This window comes from Peromyscus leucopus, chromosome X (assembly GCF_004664715.2).
Source record: "Peromyscus leucopus breed LL Stock chromosome X, UCI_PerLeu_2.1, whole genome shotgun sequence".
NCBI lineage: Eukaryota > Metazoa > Chordata > Mammalia > Rodentia > Cricetidae > Peromyscus > Peromyscus leucopus.
In genome coordinates this window covers 30,360,811-30,376,884 of record NC_051083.1, presented here as the reverse complement: position 1 = coordinate 30,376,884, position 16,074 = coordinate 30,360,811, and the positions used below count along the sequence as shown (strand labels likewise).

Here is a 16,074-nt window from a genome sequence, read left to right as displayed (position 1 = left end):
TCTAATGTGTTTAAACTCAAGGCCACAAACACTGTAGCCTTAAATAGTGTAGTCTATTTGTTGCTTCAACGTTCTTGTTGGAGATAGCTTAGAAAATGAGTGCTCACCCTGCATACAATGTTGATTTGTGTCCGCACTGTTGAGGTTTCTGACTCCCAGCCAGGTTCTGGAGTAAGAGATGTCTCCTTCCCCTATCCCCTTAACTTTCCCTGCCTCTGTGGGAAAACTCCTTATCAGAGAATGTGAACGATGATCAAATCTGGAGAGAGGCTGGGGGAGTGGGGAGATCAGCTAAGAACTAACAGGACACAGGAAGTCATGTAGTAGACAGTTGCAAAACTCTCCTTTGTGACCCCCAACGTTGAGTTAAGTCCTAAGCCAAGCAGCTTACCAGACCCTGGCCAGAGCTACAGTTCAGTGAGATGCAAAGGCCACAGAAAAAGGAGAGGGCCTGCAATAATACAAGCGGCTACTTTTCTTCCTCCTGGGACCCTCTCCTCTCTCAACATGTGTCACAGTTGGCAGGCGCAGTTCATCCAGGCTCACTATCCACACACTGTGAGAATTCCCTCTTCCTTCTCTTCACACCCAGCATTTGACACTCTGACCCTCCGGAGCAGGAGGGGCAGACTGCGTTTCTGGCCGTGTTCGAGTCTGCTGTTTTCCCCCTCTTAGCTAAACTCCTGACCTGACACAATTATAGATAACCAAGTTTCTGCTTTCTCTGGGACTGTGAGTTGCGCTTCCTCTCACAACTGATTTGTGGCCAGTTCCAGTTTGTAAGTATCCCCTTAAAGTTGGTCTGACCCGGCTAACCAGGTAGCTTTGGCTCCCACGGAAACTGAGCTTTACCTCCACCAGTCAAGAGACTCTTTATTCTCGGGGAATGTCCCAGTCTAAGGAACGCCTCATTTGAATCAGTGCAATGACTCTCGGTCTCACATCTGACAACACTGAAGATCTGTCCTCTAGGGACACATCTTAGGTGAACACTGTACCTCTAGTAGTTCTAGACTCTTGGCCCCTCACCCACCTGTTTCATCCCTGGGATGTATGCTCTAACCTGGGTCTAAATTTGGTCTTCAGACCCTTAGCTGTGAGAGAGACGATTACTTATGGCCGTGCTATGCCATCTTCCTTCTACTCAGTCCCAATGGCGTCCTTGATGAACCCTCCTTTGTGGTCATTTGAACCTGTGGTTAACCTCCAAGCTTCTCTACCGTCCACCCTTGGACCTGACAACTCTGCTCCTACCTCCTTGTCTTTGCTATTTCCCCCTCCTCCTTCCTCTCCATCTTCAGATCTCTACCCAACAGCTCCTACAACCTACCCAGATACACTCTTTTCCTAATGCACTAGCTCAAGACCTTTGGGTAGTGGTTTACTTAAAACTTACCTCTCCTCTCTCAGAGGACATCCTTTCCCTTTGTGGTGTCACTAATGGGGACTTCGGCGTTATCCAGCTATATATTCGTGTGTCTGACCTGAAAACAAATGCCTTGGGTCCAGCCCATTCATGCTCCCTGCAGTCTCCTGTCCAGCCTACACTTCTGGACTTCCTTCCTCTTCCCTGGCCCTCAGTCCTTCAGAAAAAAAAAAGATTCCTTTGCTGTGAATTGTTTTCCAGGCCAGCAGATGCCTTGGCACCCCAGACGGCAATTACATACAGGATTTGGAAGCAGAGATTTTTGACTCTCTGTGTAGTATTTTCTGTCCTGCTCTATCTTGCTTATACAAGATAGTTTGCTGCCCAAGGTCATTGGGAACTTTGTTGTCTTGGCCAGTTCTTGCTGGAATGTGAGATTCTGTAACTCTGGGGTTCATCTGAAACCAAGACAAAAAGGTATAAAAGAGCCCTTTAAAAAAATCCAAGCAATAATAAAGTCTGCCTAGGACCTGCAACAGACAAGAGCTTTATAGTTTAACAGTGTGTTGTGCACAGGTTATCTTAGATTGTTACTTTACCTCATTAGTACAAATTGCACTCCCTTTCCATAAGTTACTAAATGTGTTTGTTCTGTTGCCCTGTTTCATGACATTATAGAAGGAAATAAAGTTAAAAACCAGTAAATGGGAGAGAGAACAATGTATGGAAGCCTATAAGCATGAGCTATATTTTTGGTAAGGGAAGTATTGTATGAACATTTTTGCTGTGGAGATAAGCATGAGTCTGTTCACTCTAGCTAGGGTACTCATGACAAGGTGAAGCAAGTGTCCTCCTCAAGTCTAGCTTGGGAAGCCAATGATTCCAGTTAGAAGCGTTGCTTATAGGAGCAGGGGTGAGGGGTCATTTACAGGGGCCTAGGCAGCACACAGGTGACTGCACTAGTCAAGAAAAATGGCAGTGTCTTTCCCAACAACCATTAACTGCCAATAGAGCCTCAGGGAAAGGTGGTGCCTCCTGAGCCCCTCCCACCCAGCAAACACTAACTGCCTACTCATCCTCGAGCATGAGCAAGGTCACATGAGCCTCTCCCCTCTCCATAGTGGGTCATTAATGGCTCAGTATTGCGCAGTTTTCCTGTGGCTAACTACAGATGGTAAGAGTTCAAGCAGGCAATGGCCATTGCACGCTCAGAGGACAGCATTCCACCCCTCCCTCCATCTCTTACATGCGTTGATGTTCCCTGAGCCTTGGAAGAGGTAACACAGATGTCTCTCTGCTCTGGATCAAGCCGGGGCTAAGGGGGCCCACAGTCACCTGCTGTGCCTGCACAGGATCTCTGGGCCCAAGCTGCAGCTAGCTGCTGCCTCTCCATTGAGGACTGTGGCTACTGGGGGCACCTCAGTTTAGTTTCTTGCAGGAGAGACACGTACACAGCAAAGTCTGGGGGAATAACTGCCTGCCTTTGGAACAAACGTAGTCTTTTCATCTGCCCTGCTCTATAGTTTATAACTTCACAAACATTCTTGTGGGGTTTAAAGCCTTCTAGACACTCACAAGCACTGAATTTGGCTGTCAATCTAAAAAGAAAGGAAAACCTTGTAATACTCCAGCTCTACACAAATCTTGAGGTATTTGCTTTGGAGTGACCTACGCAGGCCCCTCTGTGTCCCTTTTCTTTGTTGCATGCTTTCTTGGTTCCTTTTGCACTTTCTGATACCAATTTACATGCCAGTCTGTATCATTCAGACCTGCCAGGGTCTCTCCTATCTTGTAAAGATCCTGACCTTCCTGTACTGGTTAGGTTGTATTGTTTGGTTTTGGTTTGGTTTCTTTGACAAGTTGATAGAAACTACAGTTACCTAAGAGAGAACCTCAATTAAGAAAGCTGAGTGATGGTGGTGCATGCCTTTAATCCCAGCACTTGGGAGGCAGAGGCAGGCAGATCTCTGAGTCTGATGCCAAACTGATCTACAGAGTGAGTTCCAGGACAGCCAGAGCTACACAGAGAAACCCTGTCTCAAGAAACCAAAAAGAAAAAAGAAAAGAACGCATCCATCACATTGGCCTGTAGGCAAGTCTGTGGTTTTCTTGACTGTTGGTAGATGTAGAGGGCCCAGATCACTGTGGATTGATCCTGGCAGGGGGCGGGGGTATAAGAAAGTTATCTGAACATGAGCCTGGAGAGCAAGCATTTCTTCATGGTTTCTGCCTCTGCTACTCCCTGAGATCCAGCCCCGGATCTTCCCCCATAATGAAATGGGATCAGCACACATAAGCCAAACAAACCTATTCTTTCCTCAAGCTGCTTTTAGTCCTAGTGTTTATCATAGCAGCAGAAAACTAACTGGGACACCACCATTGGTTTCCACAAAGCCACTGAAAGCCCCAAACAGTCTCAGGATCCCTGCTGAATTAACTTTGTTCCTAACTGTCCTGTGGAAACCGTGCTACCAGGCCTGGGGAACTGGACATCCAGCACCACCTCTCTCGTGACAAGTTTCTTCAGTAATGCCTGTCTGCCAGTCCCTGATATGTATGGGACCCTCTGCCAGGGACAAGCAAGCATTCCAAATGGCTCCTATGAGCCATTTCCATAGGTTCCATGGGAGCGGGGGGGGGGGGGGGGGGGGGGGGGGGGGAATCCAAGAAAAGATTATTTAGCACAGATCTAATTTGAAACTCTTTCCCTTTTTCCTTCATCCCCTCTATTACCCTGCCAGCTATAAGAAAAGACAATCTGATACCTCCACCTCATTCTCTTTATTTTTTTACTCATTTTTTTCCTGCCAGTTCAGAGGTTATTGCAGAGGCTAGCACCTGGACCTTCCCCCTTGTGTAAACATTCTCTGCAGGCAAACAGCTTGATCTGGTTGCATTCTTGTTGCATTGAGCAAGGGACCATGTGACTAACACCACAGACTGCTTAAGATCCCACTCTATCGTGCTATTTACACAGGCTGGAAAACATTCTCCAATCCATCAGCCATTTTGAAGGTGACTCCCCTCCCCGGGCTCCCTGGTGGGACCACACACAAGGAGGCTTATCATTCCATACCACTTAGAGGAAGATGGCCTTCTTGGAGTTCCCACCTTCAGAAGGAGCAGGCCTAGTTGGATGTCTTTTTCCCACAGCAAGGACAATACAACTGCCACTGTAACAAGAGGACATGGCATTCCGTGCACCATGGGAAAGGGCAGCGCTGTGGGACTGACCCTGAAGATGCTCCACCCTCACACGACTTAGCTTCAATTGCGTGGCTCGTCACTCACAGCAGAGGCAGTGCAAGTGTGTCCCCCTCAACTCCTCTTTGCTTCTGCCATGCCCCACTCGGGGTGCTAAGGGTCACATGGACCTGTTCCTGTGCCAAAATGTCCATTCACCCCAGGAATGTCATTAGTGACAGGCCAATGAAACAACTCCACCTACCTTTATTTTGGTGAACCAATGAGTTTAATTGGGGTTTCTTATAGGAGCAGGAGTGGGGGGGGCTATTACAGGAAGAACACAGGCAACTTACAAGTGGCCACTCCAGTGGGGTAAAAAAAGGCTCTTTCTTCTTCAACAATTGTTAATTGCCTCTACATCTCAGAGAGGGACGGGGACCAGTAAGTGGTTCACCCTAGCAACTGTCAGCTGCCTGAAATTCTTTGGGAAGGGAATGAGGCCTTTTCATCCCTCCATGATTGAATGTTAATGGGCTCAACCTTGCCCAGCTCCTATGCAGGTGATGACTGCTTCCTGGATTTCAAGGGAGCAATAGCCATTTTATGACTGGAGAACAGTGTTCTATAACAAATAATCAAAAGGAAGACAGATTTTTTTGGGGGGTGGGGTGGGGATAAAGACTTTTGTATGGTAAAATAAGATTTTGTCCTAGGGTAAAATGGATGACAAAAATGGAAAAAGAAATATGAAAACAAAGCCGGAGACCTTAAGCACATTTCAGGAAGTCTGAGTAAATCATCCAAGATTTGTGAAGGCTAAAACTTAAAGGTGGTATATGTATGATAATTTAAGGTAAATAAATTTTCTAAAGTCCAAGTCAGGTACATTGATATAAAACTACAATCTGGTCCTCTGGTTAACAGTGATGCTCTCTTAAAGAACAAAGATTTGGAGGGTGTTGAGGCTTAAGGCCCCAACACAGGTATTCTCTGAGACTAGTGCTGCTCTCAGTCTTCATCAGAGAAGCTTCTTTTTGCAGGGGGCAGTGGCTAATGCAGAGACTGGTGAATGTGGAGAGCAAGTGCGGAGTGCTCAGCCCTAAGCTAGACGTCTATGTCTCCTCCTCTGAGACTCAGGGAGCATCCAGAAGAGAGAACAGCAAGAATATAAGAGCCAGAGGTTGGGAAGGGTGCTGCACACTGTCTTCTGGACACTGTACTCAGGAACTCACTGCAGCTGGGGTTACCTGTACAAGATTGGGCTCATCGCCATTTTGTCATCCATGGGGAAGGGCTAATGAGGTCATGGGGGAGGGAGTTATCCATGTTTCAATAAATAAGCCCAAGACCCTAATAGTAACCCCTAGGTAGTTTTGACTGACTTTAACAATAAAGAAAAGTGGTTAGTTTTTAGTCACCTACCTGGTCTTGAACACCCAACTGAAATGTATAACTCAAAATAAAGTGATTAATAAGGTCATAAAACAAAAGTCTACCAAGAACTGCCTGGGTCTCTCATTCTGATCCAGTTCAGCCAGGGGATCTGTAGCTCATAAAGCCCTGCAGTCCTTCAGGCAATTTTAAAGGGCCAATATTCCAATGGCGATCAAACTCCACAGAATTACTGGCTAGGTTTACCTCTCTCTGATATCGCTCTATTTTCCAGAAAGCACTCAAATAAGAGACAAGAGAGCCCCCATTGAAACAGTAAAACAATTAAGAACTCACTCTTTCTCTTCAAAAAATACCCTAAGGGTCAACTTTAGGTAAGTCTGTGGACCCATGGTCCATAGCTCCTCCTTTTAAGATTATGTCTGTTTTTCTGTTTGTTTGGTTGGTTGGTTTTGTGTAACAGCTCTGGCTGTCCTGCAACTCACTCTTTAGACCAGGTTGGCCTCGAACTCACAGAGATCCACCTGCCTCTGCCTCCCAAGTGGAGGCAGATGGCTTAGGAGATGTTCTGACAGCACTTCATCTCACCCTTACCTGTGCCCCACCAGGCAAATAATTACTTGACTGCCATAAAAATCCTTTCAAGAGGCTGGAGAGCTAGTTTGGTGCTACTCTGAGCGCCCAGACAGGCAGCTCAAAACTGCCTGTAACTCCACCTCTAGGGAATCTGATGCTCTCTTGGCCTCTCCAGGCTCCTTCACACATGTCACACACACACACACACACACACACACACACACACACACACACACACTCGACACACACACACAAGACACACACACACGCACACGCACACACACACACACACACACACACACACATTTTAGGTTGAAAAAAAAATAAGCTCTGAAACCTCCTTTCAACAGTTCTGATTTTTTGTCAAAACAAATCTGTGTGAATCTGATCAATGAAACTGCAACCCTCTGTTGGTATCTCCTCTGTTGCTGAAATCCTCATCACAACTGTTTTTCTCAGGCTTATCCTCAGCCTTGCCCACTATCGCCTGTCATTCAGTCTGCAGTACATAACCCCTAACTCCTCCTATGAACCTATAGCCTGGCCAGCATAGGGGAACAATGATGGAGAAAGGTTGGCAGATAGATTTCACTCATGTGCATCCAGGAAAGGAACTCAAATATCTACTAGCTCTGGTGAATACTTTCATAGGGTGGATATAGGTGTTCCTCACTGAAACAGAAGGGGCCTCAGAGGTAACACTGTCTTTATAGAGCATGTTATTCCTCCCTCTGGACTCCCCTAGTCCCTAATGTCTGAAAACAGCCTGATTTTTATTTCCAATATCACCTGGGGAGTAAGTAATGCTCTAAAAATTAAGTTCTTGGCACCATCCATCTTCTAAAAGGATCAAGGTAATATAACTTATGACATCGTAGAATAAGTGCCTTCCAGACTCAAGATTTCTTGGCCCAGTTGTCTCCCAATTACACTTTAAGATTCTGCATTAACCCCACATCCACAATCCACCTCAACCCTTTGAAGCGCTTTACAGCAGGCCCTTCCTCCAAATGGACTTCCTTTCAATCCAGAGACTCATTAACTGTCACAGTGTGTTGGTAGGCCGCATTGGGACAAAGTGCCAAAGCCATCACTGAGTACCAAGATCAGTAGAGCCCCGGGCCTGTCTACCTCTTTGTGATGTCCTCCTGACATTAACCTGGAAGAGTAAGTCTACCTCACTGTCCCACAGCATAAAAGGAAGCTGTCTGGACTGAACACTATCAAGTCCCATTCACATCTCCAACTGCAGTCAATTTAAAAGGCTGTCACCGTGAGTTAATTTGCTGTTTCACCCCCAGAAGTTCAAACAGCCGATTCTTGTGGACCCCTTGGAGAGCTCCATCTTCTTTTTTAGTAGTTGTTCTCTAACATTTATTCACTGTGTGTGTGTGTGTGTGTGTGTGTGTGTGTGTGTGAGAGAGAGAGAGAGAGAGAGAGAGAGAGAGAGAGAGAGAGAGAGAGAGTATGATCTGAGGGAGTTTGTTCTCTCCTGATCAAGAACCTCCAGTCGCTAATGAGTAATCACAGTTCTTCCTCTCACCTTTCAGAGTTTTGTGATAAAATTTTAGAAAGCATTTCTTCCTATCCTGTGGATGTCCCACAGGGCCCAACCCTTTTCATGAAATTTTAGCCCAGAACAGTTTCTCTAGGAAAACTTCCTACATTATTATTTCCCCACAGCCATCACTTACCTCAAGTCATGAGCCCTGGCTTTACTTCTATTGCTCAATATATCTGGGCTCCTATATTGGATCTAGGGTTTCTTTGCATCCTGATAATCACTATTTTTATGCTCTTCACCTGCCATCCTAAAATCACTCTGCAATGGCATCTCTAATATATTTTTCTGCTCTTCTCTGTCTTAGCATCCTCTGACTTCCCCTAAAGGGTAACTAATATGGTGGTGGTACTGTAATCAGAGGCTTACTAACTGTTATGGTGCTCATGTCCCTCTCTTATGGAACTAACCCCTCTCCCAGGGTTGGTCCTTGGTCCTCACTTGGATCAGAGACAAAGTATCCAAAAAGAGAAAATTGCTGCAGTTACCTATCCTGAGTAACCTACAAACTATTTCAAGTCTCAAAACAACCACGAGCCTCCTCCTGGCAATCCTGGCTTATGTTGCTGGTGTTTCTTGCCCCCTGTTCCTGCTACAGCATAAAGACAATAGCAACTCTAACTCAAGGGTTTAAGTCAAAATGCACTGCAGAATCCCTGGTTCATAAATTCTAGGAAGCACTTCTAAACAGATTTGGAGTTTCTTGGTCCTATGTTCACCTTCTTGATGACTTTCTGCTCTGTGTCTTGAGCCCCTGTTTATTTAGCCTTCAGTTAGATAAAACTGCTGTGTTCTTAATAACAAGGCTGTAAGTCCCAGGTGGTGAGTCTTGAGGATGTCAACATTACCATTGATATCTATAACTGCCTCCCACCACCAGGGATCTCCTGATCCCGTGTCATCATCTGAACTCTGATCTCCTGCAATAGCTAGTCTTGCCTTCTCTAAAGTGCCTCTAGAGCAGTGGTTCTCAATCTGTGAGTTGTGATCCCTTTCTGGTCAAACAACCCTTTTGGCCTCTGCCTGAATGACCACAAATACCCTACACATGTGTATGTATACCGTCCCCTTAGAATGCCTCTGTGCTTAGAATTTCTCTTTACTGTCTTGTCTGATACACTATACTGACATTTACTTCTCTACCTTCGTCTGTACTTCATGAATTTATTCCCACTTGTGGGTCCCTGACCTGTCAATATTGACTGTGCACATATGAAAAAGAGAAGAAAAGGAAAAGGAAGGAAGGAAGGAAGGAAGGAAGGAAGGAAGGAAGGAAGGAAGGAAGGAAGGAAGGGGTGGGGAGGGAAAGAAAAGGGAAGGGAAAAGGAAGTAAGAAAAGAAGGGGAAAGAGAGAGAAGAAAAAGAGAAGAGAGGGTGGCAGGGGAGAGAATAGGAAAAGCAAGAAAATCTGGAACCCAGTGAAGCTAAGGAGGTTTTGGCTGTGGAATAGGATTTAGGGATAATAGATGGCTGGTGGTGCTCACGATTGCTGGGAATCTTGGTGCTGTGGTATGCAGGCATCACAAACTGTCATCACGTTATCCAGACAGTTTTAAGAGGATTGTTCAGGCTGCACTGTACAAGTGTGTATGTCTGAGCTAAGATGGCAAAAGAAATGTCTTTTCTAGTCACATCTCCTACTTTCTTTAAGTAGATGTGAAGTCCCGGAGTGTCTTCATATTAGGGCCCAAGAAATTAACCCAAGCCAGAAAGGAGACACAAGACTACTTCCAAAGAGAAGACATGAAGCCAGACTCTAGTCTATTCATACTCTCTGTAGGGGTTGGTCACAAGAGCTCACTGGCATGGCTAGAAGCCATGTAGAAACAAGGTTCTCTAGCAATGGAGTTTATAGGCAAGACAAGTCTAAGTTTAAGGACAGGATGGCAAATTAAGGGTAGGCGAGTAGTGCCTGCATGGAGTAAAAGTAGGTGGGACTGTGGAAGCTTGTTCTAAAAGGGAGTCAGGATCACCATGCCCCTCCCCATTTTTTGTGGTGCTGGAGATTAAAGCCAGTTACCACTGAGCCACTGAGCTATATCCCCAGATGAACAAATTTTGATGTCCATGGACACTTTCTGGATCTCTAAATATGGGCAACTAAGTTAAAATGGGTTCTTTTCATAGTACTCAGAGACCACTCTGAAGAATTGGCTCTTTGGCTTCCTATCTCCAGGCCAAGGCTGCTGTGAAGTCCATCCCTCTGCCTCACTCTCCCAACTGCTGGGGAATCCTTATAATGGCAAAAGAAGCTAGTGTAGATTGAAGGGCCCAGAAGATAAGGACCTCTTAGATGCATGGCATGGCACTGAGGAGCCAATAACAACCTCGTAGTGGGCTGGTCACCATCTGGTAGCAAGTACACCTGATTATTCCATGTCAAGGCTCATTCTTAGGGCAGTCAGAAAAGAATAAGATGGGAACAAGTTATCCAAGCAGAACTGAGCAGACAGTAACTGAGACAGCCAGAGGAGAAAGTAACTTGTGTGGACAGACTTCAGTAAATGCAGGTGAGAAGCTGAAGAGATGAGGCCAGAGCCAGAGTGTGAGGAGGGTAGACACTAAAACTATGAGCTTTCAGAACTATAAGAAAATACTTCATGGGAGTAAGGAAGAAAATGCCCTAACTTTATCTATCTATCTATCTATCTATCTATCTATCTATCTATCTATCTATCTCTATCTCTCTATATCTATCTATCTATCTATCTATCTATCTATCTATCTATCTATCTGTTACTACCACAAACATTTATTTATCAAAAAGCTTGATATGAAAATGCACATGACTTGCTTTTTTCTATTATGGTAAAATAGGCCTTCTGGAGTGGGAACAAGAATTGCTATTTTCTCACGTGACCACTATTGCAATACTATTCTGCTGTGCACTGATTGTCATCTCCACACATCCCACCACAAGGTCCAGAAGAAGAGCAAAGCCCCACTGTATTCCTTGGATATCCATCCCAACTTCACACCATGACTCCCCTGTGTCCCATGTGTGCCCACACACTGGCAGCTCCAACTCTATCATCACCCCTCAAATGATGACTGACATCAACTGACTTGATTTTTGTTTCACACACAAAAAAAATATGTTAAAGTAGGCTTTCTCCATCAGATGCTGTTAATGGTGTAGGATAAGCTGGTTCTTTGTTGGGAGGTGTTTGTGCCCTCTAGGCTAGTTAGCAGCATCCCTAGCCTCTACCTAGATGCGAGTGGTAGCCCCCTCCCCAGGTGTAACCAACAGTCCAACTGTCCTTTGGGAAGTCCTTGGCACCTTTCTAAAAAGTTCTTGTGCTTTGTTGAAGATGTTGTACCAGCTGAAGTCAAAGGTACATCTTAGCTAACTGACTCTGGGGAGGGGAATTCTTTTGTACAGGTAAAATCAACAAGTCAATAAACTTGTTGGTTTTTTTTTTTTTAATGTCAACATCCATTTTGTTCAAAGAAACCTTTCCAATTTGGAACCTATGGAAATGATTCTTGTACTTGAGTTGAATTTGAGATGCCTGTATGACTATAAAACTGGGTGGAGGGAATCAAACAAACACTTGGAGAAGCTCGAGATAATTATTCTGGATAAAAGTTCTGGAGTTATCTGGCAGGCAGTACTAAGCTGGGCTCAGTGGGAGAAAGGAAGAAAGGAAGGAAAGAAAGAAAGAAAGAAAGAAAGAAAGAAAGAAAGAAAGAAAGAAAGAAAGAAAGAAAGAAAGAAAGAAGAGATAGACAGACATGAAGGTAGGAGGTAGGTGTGTTGGGGTGTCTAGGGGGAGTGGGAGGAGGCGGTTGGTTGGAGAGACTCTAGATACATTGTATACATGGATAAATTTTCCAAAGAATAAATGAAAGTTTGTTTTTTTTTTAAAAAAAAAATCAGGAGCTCAAAAAGTCTTCAGTGGTGTTACCCTACACAGGACCCTTTACAACCTGCCAGGCAGGCTGGCCAGATGGTGAAATGGTGGGTATGACTGTTATGGGGGTAACTAACTGCTCTCTGATTGAATTTTAGGCCCACTTTACAGGAGGAGAAATCCATGCCTAACAACAGAAACCTGGTAAAAAGCCCTTAGCTGGGACAGTCCTAGGCCCTAGCGGGGAACCTACTACTGTTGTTCTGCTGTATGCACATGGTGTCAAACCTGAATCTGAATATTTGTAGTTATACCCATAGATTGGTGCTGCTCTCAGCCTCAATCAGAGGCACTTCAGTTTGAAATGGGCAGTGATTCATGCAGAGACTCATAACTGGTGAAAGGACTGCGAAAACTGACTCCTGACTGCTCGCTCATCCCTAAATGAGACATCCGTCTCACCTCCTCCCAGGCTCAGAGAACACCTAGAAAAAACAGTAAAGAGCCAGAGGATGAGGAGGAGAGCTGTGAATTGCTGGCTTCTGGGCATTCATGAACTCACAGCTGCAATGGCTACCTTCACAAGACCTGCACAAGCCTGAGCCCATCACCGTTTAGTTAGCCCTGGGGGAGGGGGCTTAAGAGCCCCCTCCCCCAGGAGTTTCAGGCAGTTAATGGTGGCCTTTGGGAGAGGAGTCATAGTCCTCAGCGGTAGCCACTGCTGAAGTAAAAATCCCCCACTCGTTCTCACGCAGGCGACCTTAATTAAATGCAGTGGACCAAATGAAAGATATGAAAACAGTAAGAGGACTTGCAGGGAAGAAGATGTTGAGTGGGAGGTGGCAGAGGATGAAAGGATAATAGGGGCGAACAGGATCAAAATACATTGTATCCATGTAATGAAACTGAAAAAAAGAACTCTTTAGGCAAGGAAAATGCTCGGGAGTTCAGGGCTGGCTTGGAAGATGCTTGTCTAGCCTGCACAAAGCCCTAACTTCGCTCCCAACACTGCATAAACTGGCAAAGGCAGTGCATACCTGTAATCCCAGCACTTGGGAAGTAGAGGCAGAAGGATGAATTGAAGACCAGCCTCCAATATAGGACCCACACTGAGTTTACTAAATGGCTTATGTTGTCCCTGTGCCTCCGGACAGTGGAAGAGAGACAGGGTAAGGGTTAACCTTCTGAGTCTCTCACAGAGCAGTTCTGGATAGTTTTGTTTTGTTTCACCAAAGACCTTTCTTTTTAAAATCAGCCTTATTAGACGATAGACTGAAGAGGCAATTATTTGTAAGGACACGTGTTACAGGGGTCTATCAGCTATAGTTAGCCCTCAGGTTTGTGAGGTTTATTGTTTGTTTGCCTTTTTTTTTCTTGGTATTTCTTTAAAGTTAACTTTGTAAATTAACATACAAAATAATGCTCGTCATAACATTTTCATTATTAGATATTGTGGTACCCTTCACCCCCATACACACACTGCCTTCCCCTTCTTTCCAAGTCTCCCCCACCCCTCCTCCCTCCCAAACCCCTCATCCTTTCTGCCCATTCCTTCTCACTCCCATCCCCCCTCCCCTTTGGCACTCCTCTCCCTCCTCCCTGCCCCTCCCCCTCCTCCCATCCCTGTTCTTTCCAATCCCTCCCCCTCCCCTTTCCCATTCATCTCCCTCCTCCCTGACCCACCCCCTCCTCCTGTTCTTCTCTCCCACCCTCCCCCTCCCCTTTCCCATTCATCTCCCTCCTCCCTGACCCTCCCCCTCCTCCTGTTCTTCTCTCCCACCCTCCCCCTCCCCTTTCCCATTCCTCTCCCTCCTCCCTGCCCCTCCCCTCCTCCCATCCCTGTTCTTTCCAATCCCTCCCCCTCCCCTTTCCCATTCATCTCCCTCCTCCCTGACCCTCCCCCTCCTCCTATGTTCTTCTCTCCCACCCTCCTCCTTTATCCCTCCCCCCCTCACCCTTCCCATCTCCTCTCCTGTTCCTCCCAGTTCCTGAGCCCCACCCTCCTTTCTTCTCCCCCATCCCTCCTCCTCCCCTCCACCCTCCCTGGTCTTCTTGTCCAAAGGACTTAAGTTTTAAGGTAACGCCGCGCCTTTGATTTTTAATAAAGGAAATACTAAAATAGATCAGACTGATTACTTTTATTTAAAACACATCAAGTTATTGAAAGCATGATTTCATGTAAATTGTCCCATAGGACAATTGTAGAGCTAAAGAGAGTCCCTCTAGATGTTGATATGGAAAGACTCTTCAATAGCAATTTGGTACTGAGTTTCCTCATCCAGCTGAAGATTCACGAAATCTTCGTAGTCGAATTGATGCCTCTGGTTCAGATGACTAACGAAATTTCTCGTCAGTTGAGTAGGGTCGCCCCATGGAAGAGAGAGGCAAATTGGGCAAATGACTGGAACAACATGAGCTCTGTGGTTGCTGTTGCAGTGATCCAGCAAATGCTGCCTGGTCATGTTTACTTCCTCACAGAGAGGGCAATCAAAGGTGGGCTGATCAGGTGGGCTCGCGTTGCCTTCTTCTTGGTAAGCCTGAGGTGGATGCCTTGCTTCGTTTCCTGAGGTGGATGCCTCGCTGTTGCCGTTGCTGTTGCTGTTGCCCACGGAGTCTGGAGACAGTTGGAATGTTGGAACAGTTGATGAAACTCCAAACTCATCTTGGTACTTCTCGCAAGTTTTGTAGTGTTGTCTCATGCGGTAGAGTTCGATACGTTGGGAACAGCAACGGCAATTACCAGGAAAACTTCTCATGATGGTTTCAAGGTCAAGGGCCCTCTCTGGGCACGCTCTCTCTCTTCTGGTCACACTGCCACGGCACAGGGGGCAATGGATCCGGCTCTCCTTCATTGCAGTCAGGAAACATTTTCTGCAGAAAACGTGCTGACAGGCCGCGACCCGAACCGGCGTCTTGAAGACTTCTTGACAGATCGGACAGTAGAAATCATCCTCGGTGTAAGGCGTGGAGGCAGACTCGTCCTCGGCCATGGTGGTGACGAGTGGAGGCCCAAGGCGATGGCGGCTGTCGGCTCGCGGCTGCTGAGGTGGCGGTGGCGGCCCGGAGCTCGACTCCATCGGATCCTCCAAGCGGCGCTTTAGGTCAAGCTGCCTCTCTCCGCCGCCGATCGGTAGACAGGTGGCCCTGTGCTGCGGTCCTATTTCACTCCGTTTCTGCCCGGCAGTTGACTGCGCTTCGGAGCAGGGGATCCCCAGCAAATGAACGGTGGCGCTCTGTTCTCATGGGCCTCAGAACCCACCAGATCTGAAGCTCATGGTAGTGGGGATCCTTCCCACTCCGCCAGCAGCTCCCTACGGTTGAGCTCTGGTTGCTGCTGCCTGCCTGGTGGTCACTGCGGAGTGGATAGCCACATGAGAGCCGGAGGCGGGGTCACAAGGACGGCCTCCATAGCAACCAGCGCGTCGCGCCTTCAGCTGGTTGTGACGTAAGCTGCCAGGTCCGTTTACTTTACCAAGATTTTTTTTTTTAAGTCCAGCTGAGCCTGGTGGCGCAGGCATGTAATCCCAGCCAATAAGGGAGGCTGAGGCAGGACGATCGCGAGTTCAAGGCCAGACTGGGCAACTTAGGGAGCAACTTAGGGGAGCCCTTGTCTGGAAAAAGTAAGAAGTCTGCGGATACAGTTCAAAGACTCCGTTGCATGTGCAAAATGCTAGGTTTAATCACTAGCACTGCATAAAGTCCCCCCAAGCACCTACACACACACACACACACACACACACACACACACACACACACACACACACACACACACACTGGCCGTGCCACTTTTAAAAGGCCAACAGAGAAAGAACTAAGTGCATCATTTAAAATTCCTAGTGAGGCTATTATCTTCATTAATTCAGCGTTTCAGTCCTCTCCTTTCATTAATGGGAGCTGAAAAACCTATCAGTCCTTAAACTTGACAGGTGAGACCTATACATCCAAGGCAGAAATGTACAATCTAAATAGCTGGCCTCTTATCAGATCCCTGCTTTAGAATTTTCCTATCTGTGCTGCAAACCTAAGCAAGGAATTGTGAGATGTTAACTATATATGAGCTTGAGAAATTATCCACTCTCAGGCCCAGGCAGGTGAAGTGCTTTCTTTCATGTCACCCAACAAATCAACGATGTCCTAGA

The 16,074-nt window shown here is 46.3% G+C and overlaps 1 protein-coding gene across 1 annotated transcript; it reads right to left on the bottom strand.

Annotated features, from left to right (window-relative positions):
* Positions 1 to 14,058: 14,058 nt before the first annotated feature.
* Positions 14,059 to 15,314, bottom strand: LOC114705720 (E3 ubiquitin-protein ligase RNF138-like). The gene has a single exon (XM_037198968.1). It carries the CDS (start codon positions 15,010 to 15,012, stop codon positions 14,158 to 14,160), a length of 855 nt encoding a protein of 284 aa, XP_037054863.1. The 5' UTR covers positions 15,013 to 15,314; the 3' UTR covers positions 14,059 to 14,157.
* Between the last annotated feature and the right edge of the window lie 760 nt (positions 15,315 to 16,074).

What these genes read in the sequence shown, in the direction of transcription:
- LOC114705720 (XM_037198968.1), bottom strand. Translation starts at nt 15,012, where the DNA reads ATGGAGTCGAGCTCCGGGCCGCCACCGCCACCTCAGCAGCCGCGAGCC.